Below are 18,795 nucleotides of genomic sequence, written 5' to 3'. Positions count from 1 at the left end.
CTACTTAAGTGGAAAATGTTGCAGCAGGGATTTACACTTTGTCCTATGCTGAGCATGATGGATTTTCTAGAACTTATTTCCTGGGCTTAGCTTGCTTCTCCAACTGTCAGCACATAAAGCAGGCATCTATCATCACCAGTTAATCATATCTCTGAAAGTTCCTTATGCCTGCTCAAGCTGACAGATGCATTTGTCATTATCATACTGTAAACTATCTCCCAAGTTTCCCTCTTTACATGGAAGCTTCCAAAGCAGAGTTTGTTTAGGAAGCATTCTCAATAGTCGTAGGGTTGGTAGCCTTATGAGAAGCTTTAGTAATATTCTCAATTCTTTAGCATATAATATATTTAATGCATATACAGTGGAAAAAAAATTGCATGCAGGAAATTTTCAGTTTCCCTGAACAAAGATATTATTTTTTCTACTTATTTCAGTACATATCCTTACATTACTTTATAAGTTTACTTGTGTACAGTTTACAGTGTACAGCAACACTGAGTGTTGCTGGATACCTGTCTCCTCCTGTTGTGCAAATCTTACACTCAGTCTCTTTTGTTAATAAGAACTTGTAGTTTAAAATGTTATTTATTTATATATAAACTTATTCAGAAGATCACAATAATGCTCAACGTAATCTCTACACAAGTTCATGGTTTATAAACATGCAGAAGATAACATTGCTCTGAAGCACAAGGGTACTTTGAAGTCACTTTTGAAGGTTTATTAGAAGCTGCAAATTCTGTCCGGAAGGGCTTATCAAATATTTAAGGACCACTTACATTTAGGCTACTGGAAACTAGATAGAAATAACAGACCTTTAACGCATTTTCAAGAAATCAATGTTTATCTTATAATGTGAAGCTTCCTCAACTCTAGAACAAGTAATTAGTACTGATACACCTTCTTTAAGTAGGCTTAAATTAGAGGAGATTTCTGCAAAAAAAAAAACACAAAAAACACAACGGAGACTACATCAAATAAACACATGCTAACATTTGTTTCTTAGGAAGGACTTTGGTGTTTAACAAGCTGTTACTCATTCAAAAAAAGAATTATCTAATGCATATTTTTTTCAAATAGTAATCAACCTACTCTCAAATTGATGTCTTATGAAAAAACACATTAACTAGCTGCTTTTTGATCAAGTGGTTTCTACCTACAGTACTTTGCTGTTCACTTTCTGTTTGCCAATTACAGGTGAAAATAGATACTTCTTCAGAAACACGTAACTCAACAACAAACTTTAAAAAAAAAGTAATTTGAAACTTCTTTTGGCTTTTTTATTTTACACATTTCATTTACACAAGCATCCTCAAAGAAATGTAGCTTTCTTGTTGCTATTATGACAGGTTTCGTTTCTTTTTCTTTTTTGTAGCTGGCACTCAAACTATTCATTGACATACGCTAAAGATATTAGCTAAGAAAAATGAAGGCTAAATACAGTCTTTAGAATATGCAGGAAATACTGATCTGGTCACTTGTGTATCATCACTACTGTTACTATTATGAATATTAACGAACAGGGTAAAAAGGATTTACTATTATTCAGCTAGCAGAATACTTCCCTCTTGATCACTTTATTGGAGGTTGACATATATGAAAAACATATTGCTTGGTTTGAATTCATAGGAAGAAGTTTCTAGTATGATTAAACTGAGAGATAACCTGTAGGTAAAATTTGACATTAGAAAAAAATCAGACTATCATTTTTTATGATGTGAAGAATCTCTTATAATGATCCATGAAAGGCAAGCAGTTTCATAGACTCCAAGTTAGCCTTACTTTATTCTTTTGAAGATAAACACAGCAAATTTTAGCTTTGATGCTAAGTTATGGTTCAGGTTTATGCGTGCACCTAAACAACCAGAGTAACTCACACTTCTGTGAGAAATAGATACAACTACACTGTATACTTCTCTTGAAAAATAAGCAGGAATATACCTACTGTATATTTGTATACTATATATATAATATGGATATAATAGAGTGATGTATAAGTAACCTAAGAAGATTCAAGACGACTGGATACACTTGATTATTTAATGTATAGAGTGTAAAGTTAAACACACACACAGGAGGCCATCACTCTGAGTCACAAGGTTCAGAATGGACCCCTTGCTTTCAGAACTCCTTGAAAAGTAGCTATAAGATGTAGCTAGATCTTCTCCTAGGCCTAGACTTGATCAACAGTATTTTTTAAGGAATTAACTGTGCATAATCTAAGATACGATCCTATCAAACTTAATAAAACCTAAAACACACTATTAGTCACTTACTTAGGAACTATATCATCAAGGCATCTTGATATCAGGACATAAAGATCTCTATGGAGGTATACCCCTGCAATACATTGCTACTCAAGAGAAAGACTGTTGCACAGCTACTGTTATGCTCCCTGATTATGGGGTAAGATGATTGCCTCATAAGTACGGGTTGCTTTTTAGATACGAGCTCAATTATTTCTCAGCTGGTGAATTAGGTGTCTGCTATCAGTTTATTCAGCAGTCTTTCACTTGAGACAGATTTGTGGTTATTGTCAGTACTGTTGGCTATTGTTTTCCTGTGCTAGTACAGGCTTGAAGGAAGCTGAGGGAAGAAGAGGGCTATGGCATGAGAAACACGCTGTAACAACCACATAGCTTCTATTTTGGCTTTAGGTTCGTTTCCATGACAAATTCATATAGTTTGAAAAGAGGAAGCACATGCATCACAGCATTAAAAGAAATATCAAAGTAAGACCAAGGCCTATAAAAAGAACTCTACATGGTTGGTTTTTCTTTTTTTTGTTGTTTGTCTGTTTATATTGACTGGAGATGTAGGATCTGTGGTAGATTAACGTAAAGATTGTGCTGCCCTAAATAAAAAAGGGACATAGAGTAGCATTACAGATATTTATTTTTTTCCACCTGACTCTCATCATCTCTACTTTGTAGAGAACATCCATCAGTAATCTACTTTTCATCCAGTTTCCATTTTCCTCTGATAGTAACAAAAAGAAATGTGTATAGCCTGTACCAGTTAAAGGGATGTATTATTGGCTTCCATCCACGTATTGATGACATGGAAATCCATTGCCTTTCACCATCTCCTTCTAATGACATCCTGTAAAATATTGTCAAATTGGAGCCTGTGAGATTGCCTAGCAAAGTATGAGAACGCCAGGAAAGAGAAGCACTTATCCCTTGCAACACTTTTTGCTCTCACAGGTTGCAGTGTCAAGTGGTTTTTGTTTTTTTTTTTTTTTTGCCTTCACAACGTCTGTCAGCAGTATTTTTCAGTCATTTCTTTTGTACTGATGCAAGGATGTGAAACCAGACATCACTGTTATGTTTTGGGAAATAGGTTGAAGAACTGCTCAGGTGGCAGAATTCAAGGTAGGTATTGGGTGAAGTGACCCAGACTGATATACCAGTTCATTCTGTAGAACAGATTTTCTGGTGGAGTTTTATTACTGAGCCATTTAGCTTCCTCACAGCATTTCACTCCATTTAAACATCCATGTTTGAAGCAGAGCCAAGCTCCCAAATGAACCTTGTCAGTTACCTAATGCTAATGTTAAAGAAAATGAAATAAAGATTCTTTCTCTTGCATGCCTGGTTTGTTAAATGACTCAGTCTGCCTACACTAAAAAAACAAAACCTGTTTTAAAACAAGACATAGAACAGACTAAACTTGAATTTTTTTTTGTTGTTTGTTTGTATGTTTTGTTTTTGTTTTCAAATACTTCCCTATAGTCTGTTCTTAATGAGTATATTTTAATTTAGTAAGAATAAAACATTTAAGTTGCTGAATAATTTCACATTTGTTTTTACAAGTATGATGAAGAAGGTGTTATTTACCATCTTCCTCAAAACTCTGAGTGTCTAATCACTATTGGATAATCCATAAACATAACACTTTTTTCTTCATTTATACGTATCTTTTCATAATCAATCCTCCACACAGGACATATGAAATTTAAGCCTAGCTTTGCCACTTACGTTCATTCCCTGTGCCATTTCTATGTTGTTTCTTTGTTATAAATTGAATCACTGTGTATGTGAATAGAACTAGAGGTAGTATGACTTTATGTAATACTTAAAAATTTAGGATCATTTGGGATATCAGTTAAGATAACTAGGCAATAAAGAGAGTATAAAATTAGTTTTACACATTCACATGGAAAATGTACATATACATTTATGTATTTCTATATTGGTAAACATTATAAGTAGCTATTTGCATTTATGTATATAAATTGCATGGATCTGTTCCTTATATACTAAAGTGTTTTCAACGCTTTCATTGTTTAGTTGCTGTAGCTGATAAAAATAGTGCAGCAGATTCTTACTGCAGCACTATTTTTTCCCATCAGAAATTCTATGTTCATTACTATTACCCCAGTTTCTGGGCATTTTGTTTACTAGATGTAACATAATTATTTGTTTAAATTGTATCATTTAACATTCTACCCTCATCTTTTTCCACCTGGGGGAAGCCTGGGGGAGGTTAATCTTAGCCCTTCTATTCCTGGGGGCCAGAACACATATGTTCTCTGTCCCTGTGCAACTGGCATATTTCACTCATTAAGTTTATTTCAGCTGTGCTGTCTGTTTTCTCTGGAAACTATGAAGACTTGAGATGCTAATGTACTTTGAGAGACAGAAAACAATTCCGGTTATTCCCTTAAGACTGCCAGGCTGGTAGGAATGTACTTATAACCTTAGCTTACATTTTGTTGTTTCAGGTTCAATGGATACAAAGGACTTTCTGAGGGAAGCACAAATAATGAAGAACTTGAGGCATCCAAATCTTATACAACTTTATGCTGTTTGCACTTTGGAGGACCCAATTTATATTGTTACGGAGCTGATGAAATATGGAAGTCTTATAGAATACCTTCAAAGTAAGCACGTCTATAAACTCATTTCAAGGAGTATCACAGCTTTCAGTTTGGTAAATACGCTTATATGAAAGACAGAAGTATAACACTGATTTTATATGAAAAACTGCACTATTAGCTATACTTGGGGATGAGAGAAGAGGAAGAGGTTTATGAATTTTTGACAAAGTATTTGAGAAGTAGAAGAGAATGACACTCAAAGTTTGAGACACAAACTTCACACCATCTGAGACACATTTTTTCACCAGTTCTACAAGTAGATGGGAACATGCATAAACAGGATAAAAAAATAGGCATGGCAAAAGAGATCATACTTGACACAAAATGGAGGCATTTCCGCAAACTGTACTTAGCATCTTTGAAATCTATTTTCAAGCAGAGATAGTCTTTCCTTTTGAGTTTGTTCCTTAATTATGTTATCAAGTCTTATATCTAGAGCACTTAAATGTACTCTTCTGAAAGCAAATAATAATTACAAATGAAGTTCTACAGCCTGGAACAGACTAACATATTGATTGCTCTTTAAGTTCACCCCAGCTACTGAGAAATGCCTGATTCCAGTACTGTTCCTCATTTTAATTTATCAGATGACTGAACGTTAAATGTCTCTAAGGCTGTGATGATCTCTTGAAAACAGATCTTCAAGATCTTGGTAAATTTATTAGTCTCTCTAGCCCATAGGGCAAAGATCTAAGAACTACTGTAGACACTATTTGGGTTAATACACTCCTTCCCCCACCCTCTATGTGGAACAGTTTCTTAAGTAAGGCTCAGTCCACAGAAAATTACAGCTAAAGAAATCTCTAGTAGAGGGACAGCCTCTTTAGAAATTAAGCAGAGAGGGACTGCAAGGAACTTGGGTCAGATTATCTGAAGGTTTGGGTACAATAGTGAATACTAATAGTTGGAGACTGTGAAGAACAGATTTCCATTCGTATCATATTTGGTGCCTTTATGTGCAGATTGCTGCTTATCTTACCAAAAGAGCCTGGCACATCAGAAAGTGATTGCTGTACAAGAGAACATTTATTGCATGGGTGAAATAACTCTGAGAAAGCCAGGATAAATCACAGCTAACACAGAAAATTGGTTTCTCTTACATGGAGCACAGTATCTTAAGGATACATTAGCTCTGCAACCTATATGAAAATTAGTTGCCAGCATATGAATAGCAACTGCCTTGCTGTAGACAGTGAATGTATAAAGCCTGATTTGTGCACTAATTCCTGCAGTCTTGCACCAGAGACTATTGAAAATCATTTGGTCTCCAGGCAGCCAAAATGGCCAGTACAAACCTGGTGTATTTTCTCCATTTCTGATGGCCTATGCACTAGGAGATAAAACAAAACTAAGAGATATGAACAGAAATTCAGACACTTTATTAGGTATTGGTCAGAGAACCAATTGCCATCAGTGAGAGTAGTAAGAAAGCAGATTTGAAGCTTGAGTAAAGCTCTGTGTCTGGAAGTGATCCACATTCGTTGAAGGTCAACGCATCGCTCCTGATAAGCATTTTGAGACTCAGCCACTTCAAAAATCAGGAAAATTTTCCAAAAGGCTGCTGTTTCTATGTACTCCATGGGTAAAAAAAAAGTCAAAGAGAAGGAAGGCCTGGAGATAATTTTTTGGCTAAATTTCAGATGCTAGGTATGTTTTTCCAGTTTTGAAATACCTTGCTATTACATGCACGGTGGCTATGACATTCCACACTAATGACTACAACTTAATAGTGATAAACATGTGAACTCCTCATGCACTCTGCCACTACCAATATGAGAAAAAACGCAACTGAAAACTTTTCATTATTGAATGCCAAGGTAATTTTCATAAATATATGTGTTTATTAATTCTGATAGACCTGTGTTTTTTTTCTGGCAAATACCCATCTTGAAATTGATGAATTATTACCAATGAAATACTCTCAAGTGGGCAAGTAGTTATGTATTTATATGTTTATTGCCAAAATGCTGTAAAAAGAATATTTACCTGTCTTTCCTTAATGAGATACTGTGATTTTTTAGAATGTGGTGCAGAACCTGAGCTGTCTTTGATATTTTCTCTGTTAAAATTTGCATATATGAGGGATAGCTGTGTCAAAAATATAAGTAGGGAAGGACATAGAACTGCTATGTTTTCTTTATAGGATAAGGAGTAAGCCATGAGAAAGTTTTATAAATTCACAAGTAGCTCTTGGTTTTGGATGTGGAAGTTATACTAACTTCGGATTTCTTTTTGTTGTTATAGATTTTTCTTCTTTAAAACACTTTAAAAAAACCCTAAAGCACACCTATACTGAGATGAACGCTGCTGCACACTTTTCCAACCTGCTCTGAATCTCACAGACGGGAGCTGGCTCTAGTCTGGAAACTTCTGTAGCAATACTCTGTAGTGAGGGCAAGAGGGCACATGTGATCTCTTTCACTCCACTGACACATATGCTAAAGGCTACTCCAGGCACCCACCTGGTTTGGATTCCCAAAAAGGACCCAAAAGAAGGAGAAGTCTTGCAGTAGCAATTCCACATACAAAATTGGATCTTGTCTGTGTCCTTTAACATGGTGCACATGTATGTCCTAGAGGGGAAAAAAAAATAACAAAACACCCACAAAGAGAATTTAACAGCTCTTATTCCTGTTCTGCACTGAAGCAGCTCATTAAACATGAGAAGTTGTGCTTTCTGCTATGACTATTCTCTCTGTATTGGAGAAAACTTGCGTCAGGACAGCCTGGAGCATCAGCAGAGCAAGACTGAACCCGTACTCAAATCTGTCTGTGTCTTAGTCTGCTTTCACCAGAAGGTAGTTTGCAGTCTGAGCAGATGAAGGAACAGCGTGAAAGGGAACATGGAAAGAGGGTTTTGAAATCAACTTGTATAAGCTAGTTTCTAAAACCCATGTACCCATGCAGGTACTGGTACATCTTTAGTTATTTTCTGATTAAATACAACTTAAGATTCATTTGTGGATTTACCTTTGTCCAGCGAGATAAAAACAATTGATGCCTGTCAGTTCTTGGAACTGCAAAACTTCAGAGTGCTTTATTATTCTGTGTCCTGATTATATATTTTCCTGATGGTTAAGCCTGATTTTTCTCTCTCTCTTCTAAAGGTTAAGGCAGCATACGTGTGAGAGAGGAGAAGAATATCTGAGTCAACAGTAAAAGTAAATAATGTCAGTGGTAGATTATAATGACAATCAGCTTAGACTCAAAAAGGAAGGAGGATAATACACACAGAGAGCAAATAAAATCGTTCAAAATTCATTCCTTTTACCTATTTATCTCAGAACATTCAGGTGAGCAGGAAATTCAAGACCTGGAGATCATGAAATAGATTAGTAAACAGTGGTATTTCACACTCTTCATAAGGAGTAACTGCAAGATTAGATCAGATAAAATGCCCTGCTGGAGGAAGCTATGCAAAACAAAGACACTTCTACTGTGAATAGATCTAAAATATCAGTTATAAATGTTTTATTTCTTTAAAACTGAGGCAGTAAGGAAAAGTAATCATCCTCAACTGAAAAATGAGAACTGTGAAGATATGTAGCAGCAAACACTTAGCTTTTTGTTATTGCTGTTCAAATTCTGAAACAGAAAGTTGAAGCTATTTTGAGTACTGCTACAGAAGTAGGCACTGATGTTTTGGTGCTGCAGACTTTGGTTTTGGGTGTCAGTGATGCCTTAGGAAAACACTGATTTCGCTTAGCTAGATTACCTTGGAGTACAAATTATTTCTTATGATGAGTTCATCTGTTGTCAAAATGCCACAAAATCCCTGGTGTTGAATTTTAAAGTATTATACTCCAGTGGTACCTTTTTGTTACCTGTCTTACTATTTATGGCTGCTATTTTTCGTGTCCTATGGACTCATTATTTATGGAAACAAGTTTTTCTGCTCGAAGTTCTTTTCCTACTTTGTTTGAACAGCCAATCTTTGATTGCAAATCTCTATTTCTGAGATTTGCTGATTTTACAGTAATGGAATGGCATGCACATTGCTTCAGAAAGTTCTACCAGGCAGCTTGAAAGCAGCCCAAAGAGTCCTAGTGTTGAGGAGCAGAAACAATGATAACAGCGTGAAGAAGTTAAGTGGACTGGAAAGTGAAAATGAGAGTTACACTTGACAGCAGATGGTGTATTTGCTAGTAAAAGTCATTGGAGAACATTCAGAAGGGCTATTTTTGTGCTTTTGACTCTTCAGACAGCTTTGGCTACATCCAGTGTGTATTGTTGACATTAACTCATACTTGCATTTTGGGATGGGTAGGGCACTTTTCAGAAAGACAAACATCTGCACTGCTATCAGCAGATAAGTCTTTGTCACCAGCTCCTTATAAGCCTAGAGCAACTAGATATTTAGTACTGTTTCAGGAAAAATGGGACAGTCCTTGTCACTATCATAAAGCTAGCTGTATGACTTAAAATAGTGTCATACACTAATATCTGTCATGTGGTTATTGCACTACATGGTTGCCTTGATTTATATTGGCTATTTGAACCTGTAAACTGTTATGTTATTAAAATATGAATATCACAAATATTATCTTTGTCTATCTCTTTTAAAACAGATGATGCAGGCTCCCATATCTCCCTGCCACATCAAATAGACATGGCTGCTCAAGTGGCTTCTGGCATGGCTTATCTTGAATCTCAGAACTATATCCATCGAGATTTGGCAGCCAGGAATGTTCTCGTTGGTGAACACAGTGTATACAAAGTGGCAGATTTTGGACTTGCAAGAGTTTTTAAGGTGGGTCATGAGAGTAAATTGACTCCACCTCTGGAGGAAAGTTAGAAGGGGTCAACTAATGGATGTACAGTAGCTTCTAAATTATTTTCTCTCTGCATGTGCAGAGAGAAAAGGATTCCTAATGTGTTCCCTTGTATCCTCTACTTGCATTATTCCATGAAAGGTTAGAAGCCAGCCTATGTCATTCTGTCAACCTGAAGACGGACTCCTGTTATGCACCTCCCAGCCTCCAAGGAAGGAACTTGACAGGCAATACCTTTTGCTGCTCAGCCTTTATACACAACACTAGTGTCTGGCACATGGAGAGAGGCTGTAGTAATTATATTCCTAAGCCTGTAAGAGAAGACATATAAAAATATATTCACAGCTATTTTCTCTGTTTTTAGTTTCCCACTGCCTTTGTGATGCTTGGGAGTGCAGGTAGCAATCATAAATGGATCTTATTCTTCTGCACAACTAACTATGAAGCTCATAAAATGTCTCAGACATTTAAATCTGATGCAGTTTCACATTCTTTTCCATTATGCTCTTTTTTTTTTCCCCTTTTTTTCTTTTTTTCCTCTTTATGCTCTGAGGTTGTGGAATACCAAGTAAAACTGGGGAGGATCATCTCAGCAAAGATCTGTGGGTTAGAAAAGAGATTTTCTACTTCTGAAAATGATTTGAGTTGGGAAGACTTGATTTGCCATATTTTATGGATTTCAATATGTAACCCATATTTTCTGAAGTCTTATTATTGCTTTTATTGATTTATGCTCTTCCACTGAGAAGCAAAACAGATAAAAAAGCCCTCTGCTTCCAATTTGATTTTTTTTTCCTTTTTTTTTTTTTTTTTTTTTTGCCATTCAAGCAGCAGAAATTTAATTTCATATTTATTACATTCTGAACTGCAAAATAATTTATTGACAATAGCATCCAAGAACTTTGAAAGTACTTTTTGCTTAATTTTTTTAATTTCTTTTCCAGTTGTGCATGAAATCAAATTGTACATTTTTTAACATGAACAAAAAATATATTTTTAAATGAAAAGTGCAGACTGTAGGTAATATTTTATAGTGGTTGACATTTCTTGTTAGAATTGAACTTCACTATAATACTCTTTCATAGAGTCACCTTGGCAGACTTAGGAATATTCTGTCTCTTAAGTCAAAATGCCAAGTGTATCAGCATGTAGACACAAGACAAAACAACAATTTGTTCAGTACTTTAGGTTATTGTAGCTGAAAAAGACTCTATATTAAAAAACCAAAACCCACCCCCAAAATTGGTGTGTACATTTGCCTGAATTTGTATGTGAAAAATTTGACAGAGACTTGAATGTGGCTGATGTACATTAAACTCCATTTAAAAATAAAGAAGAGGATAAATGTTCACAAAGTCTAGGTGCCCATGGTATAAAACTTTATCCAAATGATTTTGCTACCAAGTAAAATTAACTCAAATTCACAAGCAAATAGTTTTCCTTTCTCTATCTGTATTTCCTCTTCATTTTGCATGAATTAATTGCGGCCCTTGTAATCTAACGCTAATTTGAATAACTCAGAGATTGCTCTTTGGTTCTGAAACCTGTTTAAGTGATTGTTATTAAAGATAATGGCCCTTCAACACTGAAATAAATCAAAGAACAAAGGTTCCAAAATTCATTAGCTCTTGCTCTTCCCTTCTCTCTTTACTGATGACAGACACAGAGACATTTGGTCTCTAGTGTCAGCAAGATCCATACACTGCCATTTCTGACAGACTTCTGAAATCTTGCATGCCAGATCCAGAACTCACTGTAGCGGGTTATAATTAATCACAAACCACTCCAGTGCTGCGTTCCTGCTTGAAATGATAAATGCTTTAGGAAGACCTCCAATGAACAATAGCATTTCTAAACTGTAATGCCCAATTAAACAAAACACTTCTGTAAGTGCATGCTTTAATTCCATGAAAGGCAAACATTTGATAAGTTTAAGCATAAGCTTAGCTTGGTCAGGTGCTTTGCTCCTAAATCTGGCTTCTTTGTTTCACCCATGACAGGTAGAAAATGAAAAAATATATGAAGCTAGGCCTGAAACAAAACTCCCAGTGAAGTGGACAGCCCCTGAGGCAATCCGCTATAACAAATTCAGTGTTAAGTCAGATGTGTGGTCGTTTGGAATACTTCTCTTTGAAATAATCACGTATGGGAAGATGCCCTATGCTGGTAAGTATTTTTTACCCACTGACTGATTTCTTGTTGCTATCTTGCTTTAAGGATGACATAAAAAAGTGAAATGCTTGTACTACAAGTGAGCTGAAGGGTTTGAACCTGTCTGTAAATACAGAAAAGTGGCTGTTCAGACGAGATCCATTCATTGGCAGATCTGTCTACCCCAGGCTTCCTGGAAACTTTCCAAGGGGTGTAATTAGCAGCCATTCAAACTTCCTCTTGATTGAGTCAACCAGCATTTCACAGACACAGAAGACAATTGCTTATTTTCATCCAGCACCTCATCAAAAATGCTGTAATTTGGAAAAGGGGAAGCCTTTTTGCACCCACCTACTTGCACCTTTGCTTTTCTTCTTCTTCTGTGAACATTACATGAAAGCATAGACTATCACGGGTGAAATACTGCACAGGTACTTCAGGAAGAAGCCATCAAAAAATGAATTGGAGTGATTTTACTTCCTTCCCTCCTATTTGACTATTGCAGTGGAAAGTTTTCATAAAGAAATAAATCAGAAGAACTAGGAATAAAATTTCACCAAACACAAAAGTAGATTCAATGGTGTGGGAGCAGCCAATGTACCTAGCATTCTGAGATGTCCTCGTGGAATACTGGCTCCAGTAACACTAGATATTAGTGAAAATGACTGACTGTGACATATTTTGTGCTGGTGAGGAGAAAACAAAGGCAAGATTGAAGCAAAAAAAAAGTTATGCTTTATCCTGACCTGGCCTATAAGCTGATACATTCACTGTAAACTACATTTCATGGAGTCCCACAGTGGTATTTACAATAAAGGGAAAAGTTGATTTTGCCTTTTGATTCCCACCCTCACCTCCTGTGAAAGCATGTCGGGGAAAAAAAAAACCCCACAAACCCAAAGCCTCAAATCCTCAACTCATTCTAATGTAAATTGTGGATGCACATATACATCTAAACAAATTACTCAAGTATAAATTATATATAACACCATGATTCTCAGCATTGTCTGAAAATATGCTTAGCAAAGCACACAAAATATGCCTTGGCAAAGGCATAGTTTGCCTTTAACTTCACAGTAGAAATAGTTATTTGCTTTCTTGATGTTACTTTCAGGACTTTGTCCTTAGTAATCAGTTAAGAGATAAGGTTATGTTGAACCATGGTGGCAATGGGTAATGTACAGAGGAAATATAATTCAGAGATCTAAGAAAAAAAAGTAAAGATTACATAGCTGAGGATTTAGTTTAAAGAGTAGGAAATTAAAAGGGAATGGGACAATAGCCTTGATACAAAAAAGGTATAGCAAAGATAAGAGAATTTCTTCTTCTCCACGACCCACAGTGATAGAGCAGGATGCTACAGGATAACTGCACCACAGGAAAATTAGGACTGATCTTATTGAGAACTTTCCAAATGTGAGGAAAATTCAAAAGCAGGACAGATTTTCTTGGGAGGTTTAGGAGCTGCTGAAAGCAGAGGGATTTATCTTTAGCTTAAATTTAAATAGGTGTCAAAATAATTCAGGCAAAAGCTGGTAGTAGAGCAGAAGCCTCTCACCCAGACAAATCCATTTGAAATGCCTCAGATGGGTATTGGTAGTTAGAGATGAAGGGCCTGGAATGCAATGGATGTGCTTTTAAACTGCAGTTTTGGCACCCTCAGTGGTTTTTGTGGCCTTTTACTGTTGCACGGGACCTGCTTGCTCCCAACTCTGTTTTTAGTGGTCCTGCAGGTGGGGACTGTGATCTGTTGTCTTGTCTCAGTGGGAGACAGGGACACACAGGTAATCTGATTAATTCTTTCTGCCTTGAAATGTTGGCAGGCATGCCAGGACACCAGGTAATCCAGATGCTGGACAAGGGATACAGACTCCCTCAGCCCGACAGCTGCCCGAGGGAGCTCTATGAACTGATGCTGAAGTGCTGGAGTACAGAGCCCAGTGAGAGGCCCACTTTTGAGACTTTGTACTGTCAGCTGGAGGACTACTTTGACAATGACTCCTATATGAACAAGCATGCTACCATTGAGTGAACCCCAAGGCAGGGACAGAGGAAGAAATTTAATTGAATGTGTCCAAAGGGAAACAAAGTTAACCCCAGATGGAGAGTTGGATGTGAAGATAAGGAGGACTGGTACATTTCCACACCTGTGCTGGCACGTGAAGACACATCATGATTTTACTGGTGGCAAATGTTTTGCAAGACTAAGCATCAGGAAGCAGGAAAGGTGGGGGCTTCTAAAATATAAACAACCTTCTATTTATTTTTTAAATAACAGCTTACAAGAATGAATAAATGAAATAAGTCTGATTCATTAAAACCGTAGTAATTTGTAGTTTCCTTATTAGAATAATTACGTATTTACCATTTCTTAGATTTTTGATCCCTACTAGCTTGTCCTTGTGGAGAAATTTGATTACTCTGCACAGCAGGATCTGTGCTTTGAAAGTTCTCTTATACTAAAACAATATAGAAATTCCATGACTGTGATGATGTTGAAATCTAGATTAGTTGCCTTGCTTAGACTTGAAGTACTCCTGCTTTTGCTGTATCAGAAAATAAAAGAGATGTTCATGCAAGGAGAAAGGAATTATTTTCATATTTGGATGTGAACAATGATTTTTACTAGTTTGTACAATGTTCTTTTACAACAATAAACACAATTATTAATAGATTCTTGAAGCGGTTTGTTTTAAATGTTAGTATTTGACTGACTATCATCTATTGAAGTGTAAGGACTTGTTTTTTATTTCTAAAGTCTGGGAATGTTGGAGAAAAATGTTTAAATCATGACCGCCTTAGCTTTTTAGAGTGTTCCTTAACCTATGTCAGCATTCCTCTCCAACAGGCCCATGGCAGATCTAGATATTTTGCAGAAGAACTCACAATCCATGCTTCCATCTTCTCCAGATATAAGTTTGCTATAGAAGATTTAAATAATTGATCATCTATTTTATTCTGTTCCATGGGGAAATAGGATCCAAATGTTTCTGCAAGCAATCTTTACAGCTATGGATTTCATAAGTTTGGTTGGGGTTTTTTTTTCAGATTTTCTAATTAACTTCAATATCAGTTTTGCTAAAATTTAATATCACTATGACATTTTTATGTTCTCAATTGTGAGGTTTAGAGAACCAAGTTTCAATTATTTATTTATGATTAATCAGTTAATTATTTTACAACATAATCCAGGAATTAAGAGATGCTCAGTGTTAACGTACTTTGAACTTAGTACAAGTGTGTTACCATTTTTCCTCTAATATCAAGAAAGGGTATAAATAAAAGAATCATTACTTTAAAATGGTATGTTTTTTATTACCTCTTTTCTTTATCAACTCTTTTCTTCACTTTATAGAAGATTCATTCATCTCAATTCCTTGCTTCCAATTTTTAATTTCCTTTTCCTCTCCTCTACTTTTTGGAAGACAGAACTGATTTTTTTTTTTTTTAATTTCCACACACATCTGTTATGTACTTTCTACCCAGAATACCTTTTCTTATTTATGTTTTCCTCTACCATTCTTACATTTGTAGAATTTCTAGTGTTCTCTGTTCACCTCCATTTTTGTTCAATGTTTCTCCTAGCATCTCTCTACATACTAATTACATTTGTAAAGAATTCAGCAGTAATTAATTAGCTGTCCCAACATTCACATGATTTTGGAAAGTCATTACCACTCTGAAAGAAGAAGTGAAATGTTTTTGCCAAATCGATCCTGGTAAGAGTTAGCGTGGCATTATCTGAGACAGACATAGGCAAAGTCTTGTGCAGTAATAACATCCTGGTGTGTTTTTAGACTTATGTTAACTGCTGGCTCCTGGCCCAAGCAAGATATTATTTATGATATCAAATCTCCATCAATCCTTGTTTCTCTCTTCTAGCCAGGAGCTGTGTTTAGCCCTGTTACAATATGATGTTAGCAAATCCCACAGGGAAGTTTTATACAGTAAAAGTAGGAACACAGTTATTCAGAAAGACCTATGCATTAAACTCGCAATCTTGATGTACAGGGTCTAAAATTTTTTCAGACTGGGAACATTAAGAATATCGCAAATAAAGGTGAAGTTTTCCCAATTAAAACAAAAAAGCTGATAAAAGAAATATAAACCTTAAAAAGGCTGGAAAAGTGTGTTTCAGAGAAGTCTGCCTTTCTTTTTTTTTTTTTTTTTTTTTTCCCAAAGGTGATTTGTCAGGAAACAAACAAACAAACTGCAGCCATCATAGGGAAACAGTAAAGTTTTCAGAATTTCAAATTTTACCAACTTGTCAGAATGCTCTGTGCTGGCTTCTGTCCTTAGGTGGAGGCAAAAAGGATCTTGTAGCAGTGTTAGCTGAAAGCAGGAGATAGATCCACTTTGATGAGTCTCATTATAGACATCACATCAAATGAATTTATTTGTTTTCAGCATTGAAGCAATATTTGGTCCTCCCATTTGACATGCTGTAGGTATACCTCACTGCTGTTGCCAGCAACCAGCCAAATCTTTTTTTCTTAGCTGAAGAGGAAATCAGGGAAAGGTAGGAAGCCATGTAAGTGATGAGGTCAGAATGTTCATTTTTCTCCAATAAATTTCGCTGAAAACTTATACTCACAGATGCTACTATGAAAACCAGTGATTTGCCATTCTGGCTTCAATTTGTGTGTTTGCATTTGTTTCCTTATTCTGCCTGACCCTAAAGCCAGCCCTTGTTGCACCAATGATATGCTGCCTCACTAATTTGAGGTTTAATTTTTCACCTTCTTTTTTCCCCTGGGCTGACAGAGGAACAAAGGAGAGAAAAATCATCAATGCAGTGGAATCAACAAAGTGCTGGAAATAGAGTGTAATGTGGAAAATTAAACATTCTTTTCCTCAGCTCTTTCACTCCATGTATTTGCAGTCAGATGGATCCATTACCAGGAAAGAGAGGAGGAAGAAGGCAGCCAAGGGTGATGAACCTTCATAGAGTTCAATTTGCTTATGGGCAATGTAACAAGCAAAATTATTCTTTTCCAAGACCAATCCATTTTACAATCATTTTATTTATACGATAGATAACAATTATAGTCAAGTCTTTCCTATGATTTGATTTAAATTAAACACCAAGGTTATCATTTCCAGTTATAGTGCACAGTATGATAGGTTTAACTTATTCCATTTGAAGCCTCTTATTTTCAAGGTTCTGCCAGAGCCATCTATTGCACTTGTTTTTACCTGATGGATCATGGAGGGAAAATAATGGATTCAGTTATGAGAAAGGGTAATAGATTTTTTTTGAGCTGACATAAACTCCTATGCTTAGATAACATAAAAGGATCAGGAAGAGATAAGTTGAATTTTCTTCAATAGACCAGTTCTTGAGAAATACACTTCACAGAAATTGTACTGAGACATCTTTATGTAATGCTTTATTTATGTAATTCAGTTATTCTTTGAGAACCAAATCATTTTACACACTCTTACAAAAGATAACTTAAAAATTCCCAACCAGAAAGGATTTTTTTTTTTTTTTAATGCTCACTTTTTCAAGAAGTTATGGAGCACTGCAATTGCATTTTGATCTCTAAGTATTAAAGACTTTTTGGTTTTTAATTCTGATTCCTATTGGAGAACACTTTCTTGCCTTATTTTTATTCCAGCACATACAGACATACAAAACACACAACAGAGCAATAGAAAATCTTCCATCACTCATAGCTCATACTTGTCCCCTGAATGTTTTGACTACGAGCAGCAATTTTCTTTCTGCGGATGTGTAACTTATGTTATGCAAGGAAATAGACCATCAGAGTTTAACATTTCATTGTGGTGTAGACTCAGTAAACTATCTGTGCATCAAAATGAAGCATCCCTCATTTAAATGATTTCCTCCTCATACTTCTCTGTGTGCTACTATTTTACTCATTTAAAGCAGTGCAGACTCCTGTCTGCCTAGTGTTCCCATGCCCACTGCAACTCGCTTTTCAGCTATTTGTAGTGTATGGATCTTGGAGAAGGTAAAACTGCTGCACTCTAAGCTTTTCTCTTACAGATACAGAATTTTGGTAAATCTTTAAGAGAGCTGTGTTGGCTTTTGTTTTGTCTGTTAACACCTGGAATGATGTGTTCTTCAGCATGTGACTGATCTCTGCCTTAGTTACTTGCCACAAATTTTACTTAGAAGAATTCTGTATATACTTGAATGAAATGCTGAACTGTGAAGAAGACTTCCAGTCTATCCATGCTTACTATTAGTGGATACATTTAATCTATTTTTCAGTTTCAGGCATTTCGGGAATGGCAAACAAATATGAGAAATGACATATGTAAGTAAGCTGTGGAAATCAGTGAAAAGTACTTAGGCATTTTAACCTTCAAAGCCAAATTGTACTGAACAATTCACTCCTTTATTAAGAGGTAGATAACTCTAAAATACATAGTTGAAGAATTCAGCATTCTAGAAATGAATTCTAACCAATTTCTGTATCTACATATCACTGTCACTGAAGAACTTGATAAAAATTGTGCTTTGCTTCCCATCAGTATTTTCAACAAAGTAAATTCTATTAAAATTAGGCAGATATGTGAGAAGAGAGGTGCATAACAACACATTTGTTTCTTTACGCGAAAATCCCCCTTTGCACCCTCCTTCCAGTTCTTTATCAGTGTTGTTACAGGAGGATTAGAACTCCCATAGAGTAAAAGGACTTCTTACTTATGCTAAGAATAAGATTTTTTTCTTTTATTTCCTAAAGTAAAAAAAAGAAAAAAGAAAAAAAGAAATTAAAAACTAAGCCCTGAGCACTTTTCTCAAAACTACTTTTCAAAATAAACAATAAAACCAATCAACAAAATAGACCAACCAAAAAGAAAGAACGAAAGAAAAAAGAGCAGGAGAGAGAGAGAGAGAGAGAGAGAGAGAGAGAAGAAAATAAAGAAAGATCAAAGAAAAAGAAGAAAGAAATGTGGGAAGTTTATCATCCATATCTCCTGAAAATAGATGGGAAAATTATTTCAGAGCAAAGTTGC

General features: G+C 35.8%; 1 protein-coding gene across 1 annotated transcript in view; it reads left to right on the top strand.

Annotated features, from left to right (window-relative positions):
- FRK (fyn related Src family tyrosine kinase) overlaps nucleotides 1–14,477 on the top strand; it is a 46,052-nt gene extending 31,575 nt beyond the window's left edge. The window contains exons 5-8 of the mRNA XM_048936381.1: nucleotides 4,727–4,885; nucleotides 9,451–9,632; nucleotides 11,655–11,820; nucleotides 13,629–14,477. Coding sequence (XP_048792338.1) covers nucleotides 4,727–4,885; nucleotides 9,451–9,632; nucleotides 11,655–11,820; nucleotides 13,629–13,837 — 716 coding nt within the window. The 3' untranslated portion in view covers nucleotides 13,838–14,477. The remainder of the gene's footprint in view (nucleotides 1–4,726; nucleotides 4,886–9,450; nucleotides 9,633–11,654; nucleotides 11,821–13,628) is intronic.
- The last annotated feature ends 4,318 nt before the right edge of the window (nucleotides 14,478–18,795 follow it).

The sequence above is a fragment of the Lagopus muta genome, chromosome 2 (assembly GCF_023343835.1).
Source record: "Lagopus muta isolate bLagMut1 chromosome 2, bLagMut1 primary, whole genome shotgun sequence".
NCBI classification, from domain to species: domain Eukaryota; kingdom Metazoa; phylum Chordata; class Aves; order Galliformes; family Phasianidae; genus Lagopus; species Lagopus muta.
The sequence above is the reverse complement of the archived record's forward strand: the minus strand, read 5'-3'. Positions and strand labels throughout refer to the sequence as shown.